Source organism: Artemia sp. Qi Xiang Cuo, chromosome 5 (genome assembly GCF_049724085.1).
Source record: "Artemia sp. Qi Xiang Cuo chromosome 5, ASM4972408v1, whole genome shotgun sequence".
NCBI classification, from domain to species: domain Eukaryota; kingdom Metazoa; phylum Arthropoda; class Branchiopoda; order Anostraca; family Artemiidae; genus Artemia; species Artemia sp. Qi Xiang Cuo.
In genome coordinates, this window is record NC_142798.1 from 77,136,267 (window position 1) to 77,158,876 (window position 22,610).

Sequence of the window (22,610 nt, forward strand, 5' to 3'; positions counted from 1 at the left end):
AAACCAAAGGAGAGGGAATGGAAAAATATCAACATATCATTCAATAATAAAGCCTCTAATATTCATCAAAATCGCGCAATTTTTGTCTCCAGCACTTTTAATACCTTAGTTCATTGTTTTAACGATGCTTCTTAAATAATTTAGCGCTTTCTGTGGATTAAGGACCAGAAACGAAAACAAATGACCATTTTTTTATGTTTTACAGTCGAATTCCAGCGGGCGATCGTTATTGAAATCTCTCAATGATAATTTCGTCGCGACGAACAGACAATGACGTTATTGGATTTTCCATTTTCACAATTTGCAGAAGAAAATTATCAAGAATAAAGAACTTATATTGGAAAGCTTAAAATTGCTTTTCATAGTATGTAAATATATTTGCATATTTAAAGGTTCTTTTCCAACCATTATCCTTTGTCTGAAACTTGATTCTACCAGTTGCCAAAATGCAGTCGGACATTTGTTTTATTTTAAATCAATGCTTTTCTTAGCTGGTATCTGAACATTGACATCAAACGCGTATCTGGATTGCAAATTTTTGTTAATTAAAATTGAAGTTTTTATTGTTTATTCCTAAGCGGCACCAAAACTCCCGTCTCGACAAGACCCACCCAAAACACTGGATGTTCTCTTAGGATGGAAAAGTCCGTAACTGGTCTGCATAAATAAGGCTCTCAATAGCATTTCTGTTTGTATTTCAAACATTATTGAATTTAAAATGGTACTTACCCCCCATATACTGGGTAATAGGACGACTTTTCTTTTGAGACAAGCTGGGGTGGAATATTCTGAAGCTTTTGTCTTTGTGGGCGAGGAGTTCGTAAGTTCCCTTCCACGGGTAACGGTTTTTTAGTCCTTATTGTAGATGGCTTCAAAGCTGGTTTTTTCGTAGGTTTAACCGTAGTGGTTGTAGAAGTGGTAGAGGTGGTTCTTTTTGAAGTCCTGTAATGAAACAGATGTATGGTCTGGCCGACAGTAGTGTTTTTAAAACCGTTTTGTTTTTCTCTCAGAAACTTTCAAATAGAACAGATTGTGCGAGCTGAGCAGCGATATTGAGCTTATAAATGTTAAGTCAAATATAAGCAAAAAAAGCCGAATCAAAGTGAAAATTTGATCAAGGTGGGCAACCCCCAGCCGCGGTGCCCTCCAACCACTGCACTTGGGGCAGCTGCCCAATTTGCCCCCCTCCCCTTCCCCTTTGAACGGCTCTGTTGTGTCTGCAAGATTCTTAATATAAGCGGGTAGCACCACAGGGAATTAACAAAGCTGCCAAATATCTCAGATGATATTTCCTTTGAGCTAATTTTTAGAGTTTTGCTAAAATGTATGCTGGAAAATTTCTAGAGATTGCCCTTTCCTGGAACTAAAAAAAACTCTGCTCCCTCTGTTCCATATAATCCAAAAAACACAGCTCACACTTTCTAATGACGCAAGTTTCATTATAACAAAATATCTCTATCTCTGGCACAAAATAGGAGAAGTTGAATAGTTTTTCTAAGATTTCCGGGAAAGTCGGCTTTTAGTTTTCTGTCTTTTATTCAGATTTCTTATCCAAACTCTACTAGTTATGGCAAGACCACCAAAAAAATTCTAAACCATTTGACTACACAAACTGAAAAAGTTTAGAGTGAAACAAGATACGGTGATCCTTTAAAAGGTATCGAATCCCCTTAAAAGCTTCAACATTTAAAACGAGAGCTAATTTTGGCTTGGGACTATCTATGATTATTATTTTTCATGATGTCGAAAGAAACATAATAAATAAATAATAAAGAAACATAATTAATAATATATTAATAATAACTATTATAAATAAGTAATAAACAAGTGATATATGAATAATAATTAGTAAATAAATAATATAATAAATGAATAAATGATAATAACCAGAATGTAACCATAATAAAGAAATAAATAAATAAACATAAGAAATAAATAATAAAGAAGTAAACAAATAAAGAAACATAACGGTGACGGGAAAAGGCTAAGCCTGACTATCATACTTGAAAATAGCTTGAAATAGCTTATGCTAATTATATCAACTCGTTGGTAAAATTATCTTAGCCAATAAAATTACACATAATAAAAATAATAATAACAGTGAAAATTTAGTGGTTGAGCTTTGAAGTAGCGCGAGATCAGGATTCCAATTGCAGTTTCTTGGAACTGCCGTCTGGAATTCTTTACCAGTGAGAATTAGGGCGACTGAACATCTTTTGGATTTTAAGAGAAAGGTAAAGAATATTTATAAACATAAATGTGTGAATTTAAATTAATTTATTATTATTATTATTTATATATTTTTAATGAGAAAGGGGTGGTTGGGAGGTTTGGGTGGTTGGGGTGGCAGGGAGTAACGAGTGGATGGGAGTGGTAGGGAGGAATGGGTGCATGGTGTGGTAGGGTGAAGGGAGATGGTAGGGAGCAACGGGTGGATGGGAGGTCCTGGGGTAGGGAGGTAGAAGTTAATTTGGAATTGATGTTTAGAAAGTTTGGTTTGCTTTCCCCCCCCCCCTATTTTTAAGTTTATTTAGTTGTTGTTTGGTCATCAAATGGCTAGCCGTTTTACTGCACGCCAGCAAAAACTTAGGTTTTTTCATCAGTGCAGTAGTTGTAAATTGTGGAGTGTTATAATCGTGTTTATTAATAAAGTAAAAGTAAAAAAAAAAGTAATAAACAGAATACTAACGTAAAGATAATAATATATATAACAAATTTTTAAAGAAGGATTTGTCACTCACTCATTGTGGCCTGCATGAACAAAACTTTAATAAATCGATTTATTCTAGTACACTTATGTTAGTTATTTTTTAGCAGGCAATACCCTGCCTGGTTCTAGGCTGATTTCCCCGGAAAAATTCTACCCCCCCCCCGCAGACAATTTTCCCTGGAAAATTCCTCCCCCACTGCGTAAGATTTTCTCAATCTGAAATTTCTGAATCTTTTAAAATCAGACATTTTGAATTAGTGAAGCACTGTGTTCCCAACTTGACGTGAAAATGCAAAACGCTTTCATCCAGATGATAGCTACATACGCCCCTTACTAACAAAATGGGATTATGGCCTATCCTTGGGGATACATATTTTTGTACTCTTTTTCCCTTATTGACCGCGGGAGAATTTTTTGGGAGGGGGAATCCACTTTTAATTCACTTATAAATTGCCACTTAGAATCTTGAACAATGAGACTTGTTGTAACCCTAAAAATCAATGTTCTGACAGCTCAAGATTACGATTGCCAGATTTTCTTGAACTATACCATTCGAAATGGCGAAAATAACCTACCTAATTGGACTATTTTTGGCTAATTTTACTGTTCTTTTCATTGGGTGAATATTTACCTAACTTGGCAAGTTATCAGGTTTGTAACTGAGTTCAAAACGTACTAGCCTCATCGGTGAAAAAAAGCCTAGCCTGGCAACGTTGCACGGGGTAAAGCTTATTTATGACGGTACATTAATTCTTTGACACGCGAAATGGTGAAGGATACAACAAGATTTACAAGTAAAATTACTCACTATTTCTACTCATCAAATTGAAATACTCATTAAATAAATTGAAATTGAATAGAATCATATTACTTCACTAAGATTAGAATTTAAATCTTGGTTTTCATTAGTGTATATTCAGGTCAGTAGTTGAAGAATTAGTACTAGTCAATAGACTAGGAATTGTACTTGCTTGGATTATCGTGCTTTCTAATGTACTTTTGGGCTACTTTCGGCTAATTTTGGTATTGTAATATCAGTAAACCTGATTTAGCTAATTTCAAAATTTTTTACCCAAATTGAATTTCTACTAGCCTTTTCGGAGAAAAATAACCCTGCGTCGCAGTACTGCACGGAATAACTTTAAATTTTAAAATACTAACTATTTTTTCTCGTCAAATTAAAATACTAAATAAAATTTATAGAGCAGAATTTGAAGTTGCTTGGACTGTCGTGTTTTCTAACGTTCGTTTGGGTTATACTCGGCCTAAATTTCACTGTTCTTTTTATTGAGCCAATTTTAACTTAATAAATTTTTAGATGTTTAACCATATTCAATTTCTACTAGCCTTATAGGTAGAAAATAGCCTCACTTGGCAGCACTGTATGGGATATAGCTTGTTTATACCGAAACATTACATCGTTGGCTCCTAAAAGATTACACAAAATTTAAACGTATTGAAGTAAAATAACTCACTGTTTTTACTCATCAGATTCAAATACTCGCTAAGTAAAATTTAAACCAAATTAAATTACATTACCTTACCAAAATAAATGAAACAAGAATTATAGATGGAAGCTAAGTTAATCACTAAAATTTAAAGTCACTCACGTTGATTCAGTAGTTGAAGAATTAGTGCTGGTCAATAGAGTAGGATGTGTGGTTGCTTGGACTGTTGTATTTTCTAATGTTGCTGATGTAGATACGTTTGGCATTAAAGTGCTAGTAGACACTGAAGAATTTCTTGATTTTGTCGGCAATTCTCTGGATGGGGGCTCAAAATCAGCACTCAGTGTTGATAAGATATCTTCTTCAGCCTCTAATGCAGCTTCTTCTGTGGGGGTTAGCTCTAAGTTAAAAGATAGAACTTGGTATAGAGAGGATATTCATTAGAATATTTTGTGATTTTTTAGAAATTTTTTATGCGCTAGAGTTAGAAATGGCACTTGTTAATTATTAGGAACACACCATGGGCGCCCATATGGGGGGGGGGCAGGGGGGCTGGCTCCCGCCCCCCGGTCTGAATGATGCTGCCTTATTTTTATATTTTTGTTCTGAGATTTCTATTATATAGCATTAAAAGTGCCAATTAGATGAGGTTTGCCCCCCCTGGAATTCAGCTTATGGGCGCCCATGGAACACACTCAAGCTCTTGATCTGAATGTAAGGCCTGAGAAAATCGATTTCATTGCCACAAAGACAAGTAACTGGTGACAGAATGCATTGAACTTAAATAACTTGGGCTATATGTTTGCACTTTGGGGGGGAGGGGTAAAGAATTTTTGACAGCGTGCAGTTAGAAAACAATTATTACTTCATAAAATGCAGAATAATTGTAGCTAACACATTTTTCATGCAGACCCGCTGTACTTTACCCCCCCCCCTGATGTGCAAATGTACAGCCCAAATTATATAACTCCAATGTATTCTGTCACCTGTCTTTGTCACTTGTCTTTGCGGCTATGAAACCGGTTTTATCATATCTTACACTCAGATCAAGAACTTGGGTGTGTTCTAAATAATTAACAAGTACCTTAGAAATTTCTAATTTATTAATTACTATGCAGAAACTAGAAAGAAGCTGCATTAGCAATTTTGCTAGAAATAAAATTTCTAATTGGAAATATGGCTTCTTCTGCCGATGTCAGCTCTAAATGAAAAGATATAAACTCGGAATAGGAAGAATTATTAGTAATTATTCCTCAAGGTTTGACAAAAAAAAATTTACGAGAGACAAAAAGAGAAAATGTAAGGTATAATAGTAAAATTAATCAAAAACATTTTTAGTAGAAGAAGATATTACTTAGGAGCTTTGCTCTCCCCCCCCCCCCACAAAAAAGGGTCTTAGAGAATTCTAAAAAATCCACAGATACTTACCTTTGCTACTTTAGATTCTAGTTAAATTCAAAATAATGAATCATAGCCTCTCCCAAAAATGAAAACTTGCTTTGAGAAATCTCAAAAATAAAAATTTTCTTAAATAATTTTAAACATTTCTGTTTGGAATACTCTACTGAGCCCAGGGGCGGTTTTAGGGGAGGGACAGAGGGGGCACTTGCTCCGAGAGGAGAAATTTTAGGGGCGCAAAATTCCAAATAAATAATCTAACGGCTATGTCCTTTTTGTAATTTTGGAAATTTATTCTTATTTAAAAAAGTAGAGGGCCCAGTTAATAAATGATAATAATTAGTAAATGATTAATTAATTAATTAATTTAATTTAAGAAATTAAAAATGATTAAATAATAATAATTAAAATAATTAATATTAATTCGATAATTAAATAATCTAAATAATAAACTAAAAAACAATTAAAACCTAAATTTGTAATTAATTATTATTTGAAAATATTGTTCAAATGTTGGACTGAAAAATTTGTGGGACACAGGGGGTGAGGGGCTAATCAAGATTTTAGCCCTGGGTGCAACAGAGGTCATAACCACCACTAACTGAGCCCCTTCCCCTTATAAAGTCTAAACTATGTATTACCCATGCCTCGTCAGATGGGTTTCCATCAATAAGAGCTTGGTTTTCTTTTCAAACTGGTTCAAACTTAAGATTTTCTTTTGGCTCTTGCACAATCTGGTTGTGCAAACTTTCCGAAGTTTAAACCTGACTAAGAGTGAATACTGAAGGTGAAAGTCACAATCAAAAAATTCAAGGTTGACTTGTGCGCGATTTTCTCAGGTTCAGCTTTTAAAAAATTATCATAAAAATTATTGCGCAATAAATCATATGCATTGATTTCTCATTGATAACTTAAGAATTAATAGTCCTAAGATTATGAGCTAATAGTTTAGTTTTGATGACAGAAAAAAAAACTTTGGTAACACATTGAATCAATGATCTGCTTGGAAGTTTGAGGTTAGGGCTGGGGGGTTTTAGTCCAGCCACCGCAAGAATTGTCGTCAAGCTTGCTAGCCCCCCCCCCCCCCTGTAAGGAAGACTTTGCTACTGACAACTCAATTTGACGATCAGTACGCCATCAATGGCTCGGGAGAATCTTTATCCCTTGTTCTTTTTTTGTCTTTAATAGAAATGTAATATATTCGTGATTTTTTGTGGCGCTTTTAACAAGTAATTTTTTCTGTCAAATAAATAATTTAAATTAAGTACTAAAGATAAGTAAAGTAATTTTATATACTTATAATTAAATAAATCGGTTACAAGTAGATAAAGTACAGCTACTTATAAGTAAATAAATAAATTTTTTTAGACAAAACTATCAGTTGCACACCAAAAACGTCGCTTGTAACGAAACGTCAGCACACCAAAAACGTCCCTTGCACTAAACACAAAAGGCAAATACAAAGCTGAGAAACCAAAAATGGTGGGTGATACTATGAGATGCGCAGAGGGCAAAAACATAAAAATAGTTAAAAATCATTTATACTTGTATTTTTATATTGAATATTGAGTACTTGTGTCTTATAACCACCACACTCAAGTTCTGTCGAGAAGTGAAGTTTGGTGGGTGATACTATGAGATACGCAGAGGGCAAAAACCTTAAAATAGTTAAAAATAATTTATACTTGTATTTTTATATTGAATATTGAGTACTAGTGTCTTATAACCACCACACTCAAGTTCTGTCGAGAAGTGAAGTTTGGTGGGTGATACTATGAGATACGCAGAGGGCAAAAACATTAAAATAGTTAAAAATCATTTATACTTGAATTTTTATATTGAATATTGAGTACTTGTGTCTTATAACCACCACACTCAAGTTCTGTCGAGAAGTGAAGTTTGGTGGGTGATACTATGAGATGCGCAGAGGGCAAAAACATAAAAATAGTTAAAAATCATTTATACTTGTATTTTTATATTGAATATTGAGTACTTGTGTCTTATACCCACCACACTCAAGTTCTGTCGAGAAGTGAAGTTTGGTGGGTGATACTATGAGATGCGCAGAGGGCAAAAACCTAAAAATAGTTAAAAATCATTTATACTTGTATTTTTATATTGAATATTGAGTACTTGTTTCTTATAGCCACCACACTCAAGTTCTGTCGAGAAGTGAAGTTTGGTGGGTGATAATATGAGATTCGCAGAGGGCAAAAACATTAAAATAGTTAAAAATCATTTATACTTGTATTTTTATATTGAATATTGAGTACTTGTGTCTTATAACCACCACACTCAAGTTCTGTCGAGAAGTGAAGTTTGGTGGGTGATACTATGAGATGCGCAGAGGGCAAAAACATAAAAATAGTTAAAAATCATTTATACTTGTATTTTTATATTGAATATTGAGTACTTTTGTCTTATAGCCACCACACTCAAGTTCTGTCGAGAAGTGAAGTTTGGTGGGTGATACTATGAGATGCGCAGAGGGCAAAAACCTTAAAATAGTTAAAAATCATTTATACTTGTATTTTTATATTGAATATTGAGTACTTGTTTCTTATAGCCACCCCACTCAAGTTTTGTCGAGAAGTGAAGTTTGGTTAATGCTAATGAAATAAAACAAAATATGATGAAAATATAATACTTTATCTACAAAATTATGAAAACTACAACAAAGAATTATAGAAGGGGGGCCGCCCAGAACGCATTTATTAAATACGTAACCTAAACTAATCAAACCAAAATACCAACTAAATATTTATTTAAAATTAAAGCTACAATGTAGTTTCTCACCGAGCCGAAGATAATATTGTCTGGTATAAAGGTCATGAAAACCGACTATTATCTCATTCTCATATTCGCAATACAAGATCTTGAGTGTGGTGGCTATAAGACACAAGTACTCAATATTGCTTAGACCTCCAAGAGTTTTTTCGCAAATTGAGGAAGGAGGAGAAAAAAAAATTAATTTATCGCATAGAAATAAAATATATATAATATAAATATGTACTGAATTAAACAATTTGGAAATTATCAATTTCGGAAATTATTAAATCGTTCTATAGTATTAGCTTTCGTTACATATATATATATATATATATATATATATATATATATATATATATATATATATATATATATATATATATATATATATATATATATATATATAAATATATATAAATATATATATATATAAAAATATATATAAATATATATATATATATATATATATATATATATATATATATATATATATAAGGTGCTGATAGGGTGGTAAATGAGTTTCTTAAATATGGTGGCTCTGAGGTTAGAAATAAGTTATTGAAGATTATGAATATGATTTTCGAAAAAGGTGAAGTACCTAACGATTTTAGGAAGACCTTAATTAAGCCACTTTATAAGAAAGGTGATAAAAGTGAGTATGGTAATTATCGAGGCATTAGTCAGGTCTCTGTAGGTAGCAAATTACTTAGTAATATGATACTTTTTAGACTGAGAGATGCCGTAGACAAAGTTTTAAGAGAAGAACAGTGCGGTTTTAGAAAAGGTAGAGGATGTGTCGGCCAAATTATCACTCTTAGGCTAATAATTCAGAAGTGCCTGAGTTTTCAAACACCTTTGATCCTCAGTTTTATAGATTATGAGCCAGCGTTCGATTCTGTTGATAGAAGAGCTTTAGTTATGAGTGCATCCATGTATGGTATACCAGACAAATACATGAAAGTGATTAGTGTTTTTTACGAGAATAATACTGTTTCGGTTACGGTACGAAATGAAGTTAGTCGCTAGTTTTGTATTAAATCAGGAGTTAAGTAGGGTTGTGTTTTATTCCACTCGGAACAGATTATTTTGATAGACTTCGCTTTAAGAAACAGCGGAAAGGTAATGGGAGACAACGTCGCAAATTGTTGAGAAAAATGTCTTTTTTGCTTAGAGTATATTGATTGTTCATGCAATTTCTGTGACAGTACAAGGAAAGGGAATGAGGTTTAAGAGGTTTTGAAGTTTCAGGGTGTTAATATTTGTTTGAAAATTAATGTTATAAATCCTCAGGCGCCAAGGCCAAAAGTAGGGACAGAAGGAAACGTGTTATGGAACGACGAGGCGATCGATCTAGTGGGCAGCTTCACTTACATTGGTATCGTTATCACTAATGACGGTGAGATCGTTGATGGTGTTAAAAGTAGATTATTCAATTCTCAGGGTGTTTTTTTTACAGTTAAAAGAAGATTTGAAGAATAGAAAGATAAGTCTGTAAACCAAGAATAGACTATTAGAAGCTACAGTGATGTCAGTGGCCAAATATGGCTCTGAAGCATGGACGCTCTGAAAAGCGGATGAAGATTTGCTAGATGTTTTCAAGAGAAATTGCTTAAGGATTGTTCTGGGTACCCGCCTGACTGACCGTATTTCAAACAATAGGCTATACGAAAAATGTAGTTGAATACCGCTCTCTAGGGCTATAATGAAAGAAAGGTTGAGGTGGCTAGGGCACGTTGGGAGAATGAAGGATGACCGATTGCCGAAGATTGTTCTTTTCGGCCAACCATCTAGGATAAACGGAAAGCAGGTCCTCCCCGTCTGGAGTGGGATGACGTCATAAAGAAATATTTAAAAGAAACGGGAACTTCGTGGGCGGGTGTAAAAAGGGAGGCTTTTAATAGATTGGGGTGGAGGAGGAGCGTGCGTAGCTGTTTTAGCCTCAGGCGGCTTGGTGCTTCGGTTAGTTGTTAGTAGTAGTAGCAGTATATATATATATATATATATATATATATATATATATATATATATATATATATATATATATATATATATATATATATATATATATATATATATATATATATATATATATATATATATATATATATATATATATATATATATATATATATATATATATATATATATATATATATATATTTAAAATACGGCACATTTTTTTTCTTATTTTGAAGAGTGCAACAGCATAAAAGTCTCGGAAAATACTGGGTTACCGATAGGAATAGACCTAAAATAAAGCCAAGGGTGAAAAGTGTTTTTATTTTGATGTCCTTTGTGCTTATATTGCAGCCACAGTTTGGAGGCAATTGGAACACTGCTTCCCGACATATTTTTAACCTGACTTATTTTGAAGAACGCAATAGCAAAAGTACAAAAAATTCGATTAACTTGAGATGTAATGTTATTAAATGAATTACCGAAGAAAATCTAATCATTAAAATTTAATATCAAACAAATATCGATTATCACAATTCCACAACATCGATATTTCCCATTCTGCACAACTCTGGACTCTGGACAACTCTGGATTGACTCTTTCACGTGGATTTGAGTCTCGTGGGTTTCCGGGACGGCTATTGAGTCTTTCAAGTGGGTTTATTAGCCAATATTTAAGATCAAATAACAAATTTAATGGCACACAAGGTTAAAATCAGGAGTCAAGACCGCTTTATCCTGATATAAAATAGAAATGAGGGACAAGGCATCATGCAACTCACCCACATATGTAACTTGGTCCTGAATTTTCAGCATTTGATCAATCGTTTCATCGTTAATTTCCAGTGCATCAATAGCTGTCTCGTTAGCATACCCAATCAATGGCTGAGCCACGGGTAGCTCTTCCGCAGGATCTGTTTGGAAATCTGATGATGATTCTGTGGTAGACGTTGTCGTAGACTGCTCCGGCGTTGGAGATTGTGTCAAAGGTGGCTTGAACGTTGGTCGCTTCCGGTAGCGGTGGAGAGCATCATCATCGTAGAAGAAGGTATTCTCCAGAAATCCGTTGTTATAATCAACCGTATCAGAAAATTCGCTTTTAAGGATGTTTAATTGACGTGCCTCTCCATACATTCGCTTCATCGTTCCTTGATTTTCGTTTATGAACGAACGCATTGTCCTCCTACAATTAATTTATTAGTTAATAAATTAAATTTATTAATCAATATTAATTTATTAATTAATTTTGGAATCATTTAAAGGTATGTTTACAAAATAAACAAAAATTTGATCCATCTTAACCAAATAGGTAGGCCTACCCATGAAATGGTGGCTTCATCATTAAAATCATCAGAAATAGGTACTTGGAGATTTAGGCTAGGTTATTTATTTTGTGTTAGACTGTATTTCATTGCCAGAAAAATCAATTTGCTGAATTTTCCACCTTATCACAACTCATTATCATAAATATAAAACTAAATAATAGGTTCAGAGTTGTAGAGTAGGTTTTGCATTTTGCATCTGACCAGGTTTTGATAAAAAATAAAATAGAAAATACTTGATCTTTGTGATCATAATAATCATCATAATGATTTGTCATCATATCCGTCAAAAATATATATTAGACTAAGAGTTGAAGACGGGGTTTTACCATTTCATCCAACCGTCACAAGCACTAAACGTCATTTCGTCGACAAGGAAAATCTGTCAGAACCACTAACCGTCAGAACGTCGACAGTCATAATATCGACACGTTAGAATATTGACAGTCCTAATCGCTACCCGTCAGAACGTTGCCAGTCATAACATCGACACGTCAGGACAGGGACGTACGAAGGGGGTGCCTCTGGGCCCCCCCCCCAAAAAAAAAATCTCACGATTTTTTTCATTTTCCCATAATTTTCTGATTTTTCTCACAAAATAATGTGTTTGAAGGATTTGCCCCCCCCCCCCCCGAAACAAATTCCTGCGTACGTGCCTGCGTCAGGACATCGACAAAAAAATTTATAAGTTTATATAATAGTAATAAGTATATAATAGTTTAGAAACAAATTTCGGCTATATATTAGCGCATCAGGGAGGTGGGGGTAAAGCATAACATATATTAAATACGTAACCTAATCTAACCTAGGTACCTTTTCCCTCTAAACCCTAAAAAACTAAAGTTTTAAAAATTTAGATGTTATGACGGATTTTCTCGATGTCCTGACGTGTCGATGTTATGACTGTCGACGTTCTGACGGGTAGCGATTGTGACTGTCGATGAATTGACGTGTCGATGTTATGACTGTCGATGTTATGACTGTCGATGTTATGACTGTCGATGTCCTGACGGTTAGTGGTTCTGACGGATTTTTTGTCGATTTTATGACAGATTTTGTCGATGTCCTGGCGCCCTTTTAAGGTACTTAGTTTTTATATATAATTAAATAATACATCATTGCCATAAGACAAAATAAATATTAGACTCGAAGTTGTAGACAAGGCTTTGGATTTTTTGTCTGGCAAGGTTTAATTAGAAAACAAAAATCTAAACTCCATGATTTTCATTTGCATAATTACCGTCGTAACCATCCAACATCATAAATAATCAAAGACAGATATTAGATTTGAAGTTGTAGGCTATGCATTAATGCAGGGATTATTCGTTAGAAAATAATGAAAAAGAGAGAATTAATGAAACCGGTAGAGAAACTTTCTGAACAAATTTAGGACTAATAGATTCAGCACCGCCAATATTTTTAAATCTTAGAATAAACTTTATTCTCATCTGAGTTGGTTCGGAGAGGCTTTTTGTAATTGGAGCAACGGCAAAAAGGAGGGCGCTGTCTCCTCTAATCGTCTCCCACAAGAAACAAAGTTGCAGCTGTGGCCGCAACCTCCAAAAGACCAAACCACGGCCCATAAGAAAAACTGTCAAGTGAGGAAGAATCACTATTTGAGGTTGATTTAGGAAAAGTGACTCTCATTTCGGTTGATCTTAAGATTAAAAGTTTATTGTGAAAAACCTATAAAAGGAAGAGCTTTGAATCTGGTAAGGTCTTACCTAAGAGATAGAACGTTATAGTTGAATGACGGTTAAACTAGCGCTGAGCTTGCTTTAGTTTTTTAGATCTACATGCTACTTGAGGACTTTTCTCTGCTTAAACATCTTTTGTTTTTTGCGTCGGTTTTATGTGTCCAATAAACTGCTAGTTTTTCAGAATTCTACATCAGGAGCCATTTTATTTGTAACAGTCATCTGTTACACAAAGTGCGACGCGGCAATTTTTATTGTTCAAGAAGCGTTTGTTGAATTTTTGTTGAAGCGAAGTTTTGAACTTCGCCTTTTCTTTCATCAGAGAAGCTTTGTTCTCTTTTTTTCTAAACTAATTAAGACAACGCGAAAGCTGCTCTCCGCATTTGTGTATAAGCTTCGTAAATTGTGGAATCCTTATAACCCTTATTCAAGGCCATAAACAGCGAGGTTAAGGGGATCTGACCCCCCGAAGTGTTTTTCCGACTCGCAAAAACGTAACAAAAATGCATATGAACAAATTTTGATGCATTTTTTTTACAGTTTGTTTGTACCCCCCTCTGAACTCAAATCCTGGATATTGCCCTGCCCTTATTACATTAATTAAGACGAGGCTTTTAACAGCAGCAAAACAAGTGCAATTCATTTCACGCAGGCATGTGAACATAATAGAAAGTAACTGTTTACAAGGTGAAAGCTGCTCCCTTCACTTGTGTGTATGATTCCAAAAGTGCAGAACCCCGACGAACCTTATTACACCAGTTAGGATACGCTTTTGACAACAACAAAACAAGTATAAGTCATTTCACCTCTATATTAGAGCATGAATAGAAAGTAACTTGGTTTCCTTTTTAATAAATTAAGACAAAGTGAAAGCTGCCCCCAACATTTGTGTGTAGGCTTCCTAAAGTGTAGAACCCCTACGAACCTCATTACACCAGTTAGGATAGGATTTTAGCAGCAACAAAACAAACTTTCATTTCACTCAGGTATAAGAACATAATAGAAAATAACTTAGTTTTTTTTTTTTTTTTATATATGTAAATTAAGACAAATTGAAAGCTGCTCCCTTCATTTGTGTGTATGCTTCCTTAAGTGTAGAACCCCTACGAATCTCATTACACCAGTTAAGATAAGCTTTTAACAACAACAAAGCATGTTTAAGTCATTTCACCTCGGTATAAGAGAATAATAGAAAGTAGCCTGGTTTCTTTTTAATAAATTAACACAAAACGAAAGCTGCTCCCTTTGTTTGTGTGTAGGATTCCTAAAGTGTAGAACCCCTACGAGCCTTATTACAATAGTTAGGATAGGATTTCAGCAGCAACAAAACAAACTTTCATTTGAAACAGGTATAAGAGCATAATAAAAAATAACTTAGTTTGTTTGTTGTTTTCTTTTTTTTATAAATTAAGACAAGGTGAAAGCTGTTCCCTTCATTTGTGTGTATGCTTCCTAAAGAAGAATCCCTACGAATCCCTGTAGAATCCCTACGAACCTCATTACACCAGTTAAGATAGGCTTTTAACAACAACAAAAAGTCTAAGTCATTTCACCTCGGTATAAGAGAATAATAGAAAGTAGCCTGGTTTCTTTTTAATAAATTAAGACAAAACGAAAGCTGTTCGCTTTGTTTGTGTGTAGGATTCCTAAAGTGTAGAACCCCTACGAGCCTTATTACAATAGTTAGGATAGGATTTCAGCAGCAACAAAACAAACTTTCATTTCAAACAGGTATAAGAGCATAATAAAAAATAACTTAGTTTTTTTGTTGTTTTCTTTTTTTTTTATAAATTAAGACAAGGTGAAAGCTGCTCCCTTCATTTGTGTGTATGCTTCCTAAAGAAGAATCCCTACGAATCCCTGTAGAATCCCTACGAACCTCATTACACCAGTTAAGATAGGCTTTTAACAACAACAAAAAGTCTAAGTCATTTCACCTCGGTATAAGATCATTAATAGAAAGTAACTTGGCTTCTTTTTAATAAATTAAGACAAAATGAAAGCTGCTTCCTTTATTTGTGTGTAGGACTCCTAAAGTGTAGAACCCCTACGAGCCTTATTACAATAGTTAGGATAGGATTTCAGCAGCAACAAAACAAACTTTCATTTCAAACAGGTATAAGAGCATAATAAAAAATAACTTAGTTTGTTTGTTGTTTTCTCTTTTTTTTATAAATTAAGACAAGGTGAAAGCTGCTCCCTTCATTTGTGTGTATGCTTCCTAAAGAAGAATCCCTACAAATCCCTGTAGAATCCCAACGAACCTCATTACACCAGTTAAGATAGGCTTTTAACAACAACAAAAAGTCTAAGTCATTTCACCTCGGTATAAGAGCATTAATAGAAAGTAACTTGGTTTCTTTTTAATAAATTAAGACAAAATGAAAGCTGCTCCCCTCATTTGCGTGTAGGATTCCTAAAGCGTAGAATCCTTACAACCCTTATCACGCCAGTTAAGACGATGGTTTTAACGATAACAGAGCAAATGTAAGTTATTTCATTCAGGGATATCAGCATTATATACAGTACAATTTTTCTATTATTAATATGAGAAAATAACTAGAATTATTTCGATTTGGGTGCTCTTACTTAAGGGGGATATTTTTTTTTTAGAAAAATAAGTAGGTCAGTCATGACTGTGGCCATTTTGACAATGAGTTAATAAAAATGCCGAAGTTGTTGCCTAATTTTACATATTAATTCTACCGGAAGTAGATATTGGGTAAGATTAACATTAAAAGTCGTAAGGCTGTAAATCAAAGACGGACACTTCTGACAGGTTGTAAATTATTTGAAATCTGCTTGGAATCTGCTTTCTCTACATTATGTGCAGCCGTAAATTCGGTGTATATGGGTATTTGAGCAACACAAGACTTGCCTGCTTTGCCTGAGGCTTACAGTCCGTCATGCCTGGTGCTCAAAATGTTACCCTAAATTTGGTGGGCATCGTTTTCCAGCAGAACAATATTTACCTGTTCTATCTGAGAATTACAAGCCTGGACACATGACACCCAGAATAAAAAAAACGTATGCAACTGTAAATTTTGTACACGTGGGTATTCCAGCAATGCAAGAATTGCATGCTTTATCTGAGGCTTACAGTCCGCGATACATGACGCTCAAGAGGTTACCGTGAATTTGATGTGCATCATTTTCCAGCAGCGCTAGATTTGCCTGCTCTATCTGACGATTACAACCCTTGACATATGAGACTCGAAATGCGAAAGTATGCAGCCGTAAATTTGGTCCACATGGGTATTTAAGCAAGACATGACTTGTCTGCTTTATGTGAGGTTTACGCCCCGTGATACATGGCGCTCAAAATGTTACTAAGAATTTTGTGTACTTGGTTTTCAGCAACATAAGATTTGTCTGCTTTATCTAAGGCTTACAGACCGTGATACAAGGCACTCAGAATATTACCAAGAAATTTGTGTAAATGGTTTTTCAGCACCACAAGACTTGTCTGCTTTATCTGAGGCTTACAGTCCGTGATACATGGCGCTCAAGAGGTTACCGTGAATTTGATGTGCATCATTTTCCAGCAGCGCTAGATTTGCCTGCTCTATCTGACGATTACAACCCTTGACATATGACACTCGAAATGCAAAAGTATGCAGCCGTAAATTTGGTCCACATGGGTATTTAAGCAACACATGACTCGTCTGCTTTATGTGAGGCTTACGCCCCGTGATACATGGCGCTCAAAATGTTACTAAGAATTTTGTGTACTTGGTTTTCAGCAACATAAGATTTGTCTGCTTTATCTAAGGCTTACAGACCGTGATACAAGGCGCTCAGAATATTACCAAGAAATTTGTGTACATGGTTTTTCAGCACCACAAGACTTGTCTGCTTTATCTGAGGCTTACAGTCCGTGATACATGGCGCTCAAGAGGTTACCGTGAATTTGATGTGCATCATTTTCCAGCAGCACTAGATTTGCCTGCTCTATCTGACGATTACAACCCTTGACATATGACACTCGAAATGCGAAAGTATGCAGCCGTAAATTTGGTCCACATGGGTATTTAAGCAACACATGACTCGTCTGCTTTATGTGAGGCTTACGCCCCGTGATACATGGCGCTCAAAATGTTACTAAGAATTTTGTGTACTTGGTTTTCAGCAACATAAGATTTGTCTGCTTTATCTAAGGCTTACAGACCGTGATACAAGGCGCTCAGAATATTACCAAGAAATTTGTGTACATGGTTTTTCAGCACCACAAGACTTGTCTGCTTTATCTGAGGCTTACAGTCCTTGATACATGGCCAAGACTTGCTTGCTCTATCTGAGGATTAACCCTGACACATGACAATTAAAATGTAACTATACGCAACCGTATATTTGTGCACCTGTTTTTGCAGCAACACAATGTGCACCTGGTTCTTCGGCAATACAATCCTTGTCTGCTTTATTTCAGGCTTGTAGCCTGGGATACATGACACCCACAAAGGCAAATTATTTCGGAGGTTATTCTAAGAGTAATTTTTTAGGTTTTCTTACTAAATAATTGCTAAATCTCTTACTTTTTAGAAAGAAAATACAATGCATCATGGAAAAAAAATGTAAAATAGTAACAACAGCAAAAATAACAGTTTCTTAAATTCTAACAGAAATAAGATTAAGAGGAATCATGAATTGTAACCAACATCTATCCAGAATTTGGTGGACCATTTGATTTTTTTTTTTTTTCGCTCAGCATATTTCTAGGCTTAAATTTTGAAATTTAGGAATCTTGTTAGACCCAGCCTTCTCTGCAACATTAAAAACTGTGAATTCGGTTGAGATAATTTTTTAAATACACAGGAATTGCTCGCTTTATTTGTGGTTTACCTTGTGACACATGAGGATCGAAGAGCAACTTTTTTCAGTAAGTGTGAAAAAAACTTCTTTCATTGGTTTTTATCCCTTGACATATGACCCCCAAAAAGGCAGCTCTTTTCAGTGGCACTTACGTTATCAGGCAAAGAACAAAAATACTATTTTCTTTACTAGTTCAGCGAGACATTTTAATAAATGCTACTCTATAACAAAATGTTCTTTAAAAATTTACCTTTTCAAAAATTTTTAGTAGAAACCCATAGTTATGGGATTGACTTATGGAAATACGTCACAGAGATAAATCAATGGCATTAAAACACGCTTTTTGTTTACCGCGGAACTATAAGAAAGCGAGAAATGTATATTTCTTTTCGATACAATGGACCGTTAAAAAACGAAAATTGTTCACATTGCATGTTTCCTTATGTCCTTTTGAGCCAAGTACAAACGTAACCTGATAATTAGTCCACGTTCAGTGTGACATCTAGCTTTATTAAAAAATTTCAAATTAAGGTTACCGATGAATGAGTTCGTCCAATATTGAAATACCCGTACCATACGCATCTTCGCTGGATGATATACGGACGTCGTCAAACTTTGCAAAATAATAGCAAATAAGAACGGACTATAAGAGCGTAATTTTCCGAATCCCTTTCCATTCATTAAAGAAGAGTTTGCAGATAGGGCTGCCATCTCATAAAAACTATTTTGGAAGCTACACAACAGTTGTGTTGCCAGACAAATAATTCCGCTGTTCAAGTAAGTCTTGGTACGTTTCACCGTTGCGTTTTCTCGTAATGAGTTTCTTTTCCCTCGCGTTTTTAGTGTCTACTGATTATTTTGCTTTTTTTTATTTACTTCGCTTTTGTAAATAGTCGGTAACAAATAAATTACACTTACTATCTATACTTACTATAATTTAAATTATAATTACAGTCAGTGATGGCTTGAGATTCAACGATGCTCCTATCGGTTAATGTCCTACGTATCCTATGGATACGGTGTCCTATCGTACTGTTCGAAGTCTTTGTTTTGTGTATTAATTTATTTCTTAGTTATATATCTAAATCTGTATAAGTACTAGCTAACTTGGATAATACGGGTAAAATTCGACGCTTGAAATTCCTCTTAATCTTTAAAGACATTACAGACACGATGGCTGTTTCGTTCCTATATGCCCGTGCATTTTTTATTTCTATGGATTGGGGATATTCGCTCCTTTTTTATTTTTGTTTTATAACAAGTCATAGACTTAGCCCTAAATTTATAATGTTATAAGAAAAAACAGTTTTGATAAGTCGATTATACAGTGAAAAACATTTTACCTAAATTTGTGTTATTTTTTTCTTATTCGTTCCATGAAGAGAGCGGAAGGGTAAATCGATGGCGGTTCTGCTTATAGCTCGAAATCGTCAATTGAATAAATTCATTAATTATGGAATAATTAGTTTGGTTGAATGTTCGCCGTTTGGCCGCATGAACATGTGCGATCTTTTCCATTTTCCAGTTTCTTTAACTCTACTGACCAAAATCCAAATACATTCAGTAAAAGAAAGAGATACATGCATGCACCAATCATGGCCATCTCCTTCAATTTATTGATTGGCAAAGCAAGGGCGTATCCAGGATTTTTGTTCGGGGGGGATTTACACAAATTTTTTTTTAAAAACATATAAAAAATTTGTTTATATGCATTTTTGTTAAGTTTTTACGAGTCGGACGAAAATTTGGGGAGGGGGCTTCAAACCCCATAGCCCCCCTGGATACGGTTTTGTGAAAAAATCTGTTAAATCGTTAGACATATAATTTCCTATTAGTCATTTTGGTTTAACGCACAATGTTTACAATATTCCATGTTGCAATGTTGTTCCATGTTGCAATATTCCATGTTGCATGTTGCAATATTGCATGCAACATAGCAACACCAAACCAAAACTGATTGAAACTTCCATGTTTGAAGGTAACTTGCTTTGATTGGGGATGGCCCTCTCTCCTGAAGAACCACAATATGCAAGTTCTTTTTGCATTGTCGGGGGAAATGATTGTTCTAGAAAATGTTACTGGTGCGTTAAACGTACACTTTTATATACTAATGAGAGATGAAACCCGCCAGACTGGTTATTTTGAAGAGACCACTATGCAGAAATGGAATGCAGAGTAGTTTTCATTGCGTTTACAATATTTAAACTGTTCTTTTTGGGGTTAGGGGGGAAGGTACCTAAGTTAGGTTAGATTACGCATTTAATATATGGTATGCTTTACCCCCACCCCCACCCTAATGTGCAAATATATAGCCCGAATTTTTTTATAAACTGTTATATAATCATCCTATTTTATTTTATTTCATTAGCATTAACCAAACTTGACTTTTTAGAAGTGACCATATAATGCACCAGTACCAAATATTGCTTTCCTAACCTTTTTCCAACTCACGAGAAAGCTATTACACCCCTCCTCCACTTAAATATGCTGCAGGTACCAGTGGTCACACATGGCCACTCGATTAAGTACGGTCAATAACAGCATATAGTACATTTAATTCAAAAGCATTTCGAAAGCCCCCCCCCCCCACAAACACGCTTGAAATGTAATTCTGACGCAGCTCAGGTTTTAGTGTTTTGATAAGAAGCTGAAGCATGTGGAATGTATATTTTATGTTCTGATAGAATAACAAACTCTACCAATGACTTTACAAGATATTTACATAAGACAATGAATTGATCAATAGTGCAATGTCATTGCTTGTTTTTTCCGCCTTACTATGGATTAAAAACGCGCCCATACAAATTCTTGTCTTGTTCAGAAATGATGCAGCGTTTTCAGATTCACAGTAAAAAAAACAACTTTGTACTCGTTTGACGAAAATAATTGAACGAATTGTGAAGAAGCAGAAGAATTATATATCAGATTTCAACTTTTACTATAACAGTTTATTGCTACAAAAAATTAAAAATGATTCCCTTTGAATGTTTTGAAAACATGTCTGAGCTTGCATTAAATGATAATTTTGGAATTTTTTTGTCTAAAGTCCTCCTTAACTTAACTTTCTGTTGATCTTAATTTTCGGAAATAAAATATATTAGAGTTGACTATTATTGATGTTGTTCTAGTTCACTTTAACAATGTGAACGTTACAGGTCATCAGAAAGACTGAATGTTGGATTTTGAGGTGTATTCAATTTTAATGGCTTTTTCTTTGTGTAAAAAAGCCTGCTTGCTTGTTTTTCAGATTTGCTGAAAAAAGGTTTTTTGATATCAAAGGCCCCAACTCTCAGCTTTTTCTGTAAACGAGAAAATAATATGCAACATACTTTGTGAAAACCTCACACTTCTAAGCACTGTTTCAACTGTCCCCGAATTTTTCGGGTTTCCTCAATTTTCCGGAAAGAAATTGTGTTCTCTGAGATCTCATCGAATATTAGCGATTGGCATTTCGTGTTAATGTTTGCAACATTAGTTTTCAGGGAGACTTCAGAAAAATCAAGTTTGTTTTTTGAGAAACTTGGGGAAACCTCGAAAATTTGGGGAGAAGGGGAAGCGCTGCTTCCATGTATCTTGAAAATCAAATAATAAATGGGAAAATGAATTAGCCAAACCGATCGACCCTGTTGAGTTTTATTACGTAAGCTATGAATCTTAATTTGACACAAATTTGACACAGTGGCCATCATCATAGCCAAATTACAGCAAATTGATTGCAAAACAAGCTTTCAGGTATTACATTTTGATGCTAATAGATCATGTTTTGATGATAAACGCGTCAACATTCTGGCAATATTTAGCCTAGTAATTTTACCAAAGAAACAGAGGAAACTCAACAGCGGCGTAATTTGCAATGGGGCAGGGGAGCAACTACCCCCTAGACCCCATTCCCCCCCCCAGTTGAAATCTAGTTTCTTCCAAGATCTTGTCAATAATAAAATAAACCTTGCATAATTCAAGCATCAACAGAAGCAGATCCAGCTTTTTAGTACATGTTTACCTTTATAGTACTACAAAGTACCTTTATAGTACTAAAAAGTACCTTTATGGTATCAAACTGCTTATTTTTAATTTTTAATGTCATTTTCACTTGATTTAGGAAAATTGGTTCCAACTTTGCCCCCCCCCTCAGGATTTTGACGAAATTACGCCACTGATTTTATTAATTTTTTTCGCCATTTGTTATCTGTGTCATACCGAGACATTACCTTTTCATGTTTTGAAAACCAATCTATATAAAGAAAACCTCAAGTCTGCTGACAGCTAAACAAAGAAGTGGTTGCACATTAACTATTATAACTCTTCTATGAAAAGAATATGAGCAAATATAAATCTCATTAGACAAATTCTATGATCAGGTTCAATCCCTGCTATTGTAAAAAAAACTTGTAGCATAAACTTTCTTAGGAAAAATTTGTTACTGTTCGAATCATTTTTCATATCTCTGTTTCTTCCTGACTCTACGCGATTTTTCTCTTTTACCATTTGGGTAAATAGTTCA

At 34.6% G+C, this 22,610-nt stretch overlaps 1 protein-coding gene across 2 annotated transcripts in view; it reads right to left on the minus strand.

The window, feature by feature from the left end:
• Positions 1–22,610, minus strand: part of LOC148952553 (protein spaetzle 4-like) — a 72,421-nt gene that overhangs the window by 5,236 nt on the left and 44,575 nt on the right. Inside the window, exons 3-5 of one of the 2 annotated variants that reach the window (XM_089089948.1) lie at positions 11,064–11,464; positions 4,321–4,543; positions 730–942 (exon numbers count right to left, since the gene is read on the minus strand). In XM_089089948.1, coding sequence (XP_088946074.1) covers positions 730–942; positions 4,321–4,543; positions 11,064–11,464 — 837 coding nt within the window. Of the gene's footprint in view, positions 1–729; positions 943–4,320; positions 4,559–11,063; positions 11,465–22,610 lie in introns of both variants that reach the window. The other variant, XM_089089947.1, reaches the window with a different exon arrangement.